General features: G+C 45.1%; 1 protein-coding gene across 2 annotated transcripts in view; it reads left to right on the forward strand.

The window, feature by feature from the left end:
• The first annotated feature begins 792 nt into the window (after window positions 1-792).
• SLC19A2 (solute carrier family 19 member 2) overlaps window positions 793-2875 on the forward strand; it is a 17384-nt gene continuing 15301 nt past the window's right edge. Inside the window, exon 1 of one of the 2 annotated variants that reach the window (XM_018557299.1) lies at window positions 793-973. In XM_018557299.1, the coding sequence (XP_018412801.1) occupies window positions 823-973 (151 nt within the window). In that variant the 5' untranslated portion in view covers window positions 793-822. The remainder of the gene's footprint in view (window positions 974-2875) is intronic. The other variant, XM_018557298.1, reaches the window with a different exon arrangement.

A 2875-nucleotide genomic window follows, 5' to 3' on the forward strand; every position in this document is an offset into this window, starting at 1 on the left:
CGCCATGCCCTCCTGCACTATGGAAACACATGACGCTGTGCGGCACCATTAAATACAGGGCAAACTACATCCCGTGTATATGGCATCCCATATTTTATGGGAAGGGTACCAACCCTACAGTGTAGCCGATACGATGATGCTCCCTTTAGGGGGACCATATAAACAACAAGCTTACAGGAAATTGACAGAATGACAGAGTGCCATTTAATTCTGAAGAAGACCACCAACGCTGGACTGAGGAAGAAGTCCAGACTCACTGATGGAGTGTGGAGTGATATTGACTATATTTTTTGAATACAGGGTGGGGGACACAGAAAAAAAAAGTGTGAAGACATTTTGAAATTTGTAAACCAGAGATTTACGTCAGGGTTAGGCAACTGTGGTGTAACTACAAATCCCACCCTGCCTCTGCCCCTGTGAGTCATGCTCTCGGCTGTCAGAATCTTGCAACGGATCATGGGACCTGTAGTTCCACAGCAGGCTGCCTACCCCTGATAACACCTCTGGAAAGAAGTGCCTGTGCTGACACAACGGTCTCATGTTTTCCATGAGTAGCGTGTTTACAGTCATGTGACTTCAAGCCGTGCAATGGCTGCCCTCCTTCCTGACACTCCCTCCCCCCGCCCACCAGTAGCGGCCACACACACTGACAGCATGAGGCTCCCATTGTACCGTGACCTTGTACCGGGCGGCGGGCTGCAGCTTTGCTCAGCTTCTGACAGCAGCCCGGGGACTCTGACTGCAGCCGGCGCTCCTCCATAGACTGGCCCCTTAATTGTGCCTGGCATGGAGCTCAAAGACGTGGTGAGCCGTAGAAAAGCCATGCTGGTGCCCCGGGGCAGCTGGCTCTTCCCCACCTGTGTGCTCTGTACTTACGGCTTCTTCGCCAATCTCCGGCCGTCCGAACCCTTCCTCACCCCTTACCTGCTGGGGCCGGACAAGAACCTCAGTGAGAGGCAGGAGACCAGTACTTGTAGACTCTGCAGCTCAGCCAGCCATGTGATCCTCATGTGCTTCCCTGTGGAATGTGCGCTGTACCAGTTCAGTGGATGCAAAGTGTTTTTTCCACATGACGATTCCTGATTTATACTTTGAACATCTGACTGAAGCATTCATATTCCGTGTGCTTTCTGATCCTAATCATAGCAGTAGTAGAGTATTGTACTGTGGTAATCAATTGATTAGTGCAGATGCGGGCTATCTATAAAAACAATATGCATCGCTTATTCATTAATTGAAACTGCAGATACATACATACATACATACATACATACATACATACATACATACATACATACATACACTCTGTGTGAGTTAACAAGCTGTTCTGAGAATGAGGCAAAAGTGTGATTTCTCTTCTGGCTGAATCTTCTTCCGTTAGTTATTTTAAATTGTTTTTGAACAGTGCGAATGGGGGTAAAAAAAAACCACATTCTGGCCGCTGGATAGTACTGGGGTTCAAAGAAAGCAAATACATATTAGGAGATACAATGTTACAGTTCAAGAGAATGCTAGAGGAAATGCAGAATCCATGTATAAATCTAACCATCGCCATCCTGTAGTATCAATGGTTACATTTCTATTCTTATTCCCTCCAGCAGTCTCCTAAATCAGCGGTCGCCAACCTTTCAGACCTCATGGACCACTAAATTCATAATTTTAAATCCTGCGGACCACTAATATGAATATTTTGTTTCCTCATGTAAATATGTACGTGTGTGTGTGTGTAATCTCCGATTATGACAGCCGAGAGCATGAGTGGGATTTGTAGTTTCACCACAGTTGGGGTGCCACAGTTGCCTAACCCTGACGTAAATCTCTGGTTTCAAAATGTCTTCACACTTTTTTTTTTTTTTTTATGTGTCCCCACCCTGTATTTTTTTTTTTTTTAGCCTAGACAAAAATGAGCAGTTAACCCTCAAAGTGCAGGGGTTAATAAAAAATTCAGCCCAGAGTTCTGCTTCAAAAGATTTAGGGGGCTTCAGCTGTGGCCACACATAATATTCAGTATATGACAGAAGACTGTCAAAGACTTCAGGAAAGCTAGAGGAGACACTCGGAGACATCAGGCATGCAAAAGGGGTGGTGGGAATCAGATTATACACTGCAGGAAATAGAGAGAGACTGGGGATATGCTACATGAGGCTACTACATGAGGCTACTACATGAGGCTACTACATGAGACTACTACATGAGACTACTACATGAGACTACTACATGAGACTACTACATGAGACTACTACAGATCACCATCATTATTGCCTATTTACAAATAAATTCTATCACTGCCTGCTTGGGTCTGCAAAGGGCCGCACAGCAAGTACCAGAGGACCGTAGGTTGGGCACCAACCCGAGGTCTTAGGTCCAAAGTCTAACAAAGGGATCTAAGGAATCCCAAAAGCTTACATCTTTAATAACTTTAGTTAGCCAATAAAGGGCATCACTTCATGTCCAAACTTTCTGCACTGATGCTGATCAGGTAGGGATATAGTTATTTAGCAGAAAGATGATTCCAATGAAAGAACCACATCTTTAAGATCCTCCTTTTTTTGTTTTTAACATTAACGGGATTATTAACAAAGCTGCCGAAGGCCGCCTTTGGGAGCTGTACGGGCTATAATGAATAGCTTGTACAGCAGCCCTTCAGTGCGACTGAACCGAAGGGCTCCCACAACCGAAGCTAGCCAAAGGATCATCATTGTGAATAGACCCCTAAATGATCAGTACATGAACACATTGGGGGGGAGTATATCAAAACTGGGACAGAATCTGGAGCAGTTGCCCATGGCTTCATTTCAAAGCTTCACTGAGCAAACTGAAGAGAGAAGCTGATGGTTACTATGGGCAACTTCTTCAGATTCTGCTATGCCCCAGT

The sequence above is a fragment of the Nanorana parkeri genome, unplaced genomic scaffold (assembly GCF_000935625.1).
Source record: "Nanorana parkeri isolate BGI_ZX_2015 unplaced genomic scaffold, ASM93562v1 scaffold278, whole genome shotgun sequence".
Lineage (NCBI taxonomy): Eukaryota > Metazoa > Chordata > Amphibia > Anura > Dicroglossidae > Nanorana > Nanorana parkeri.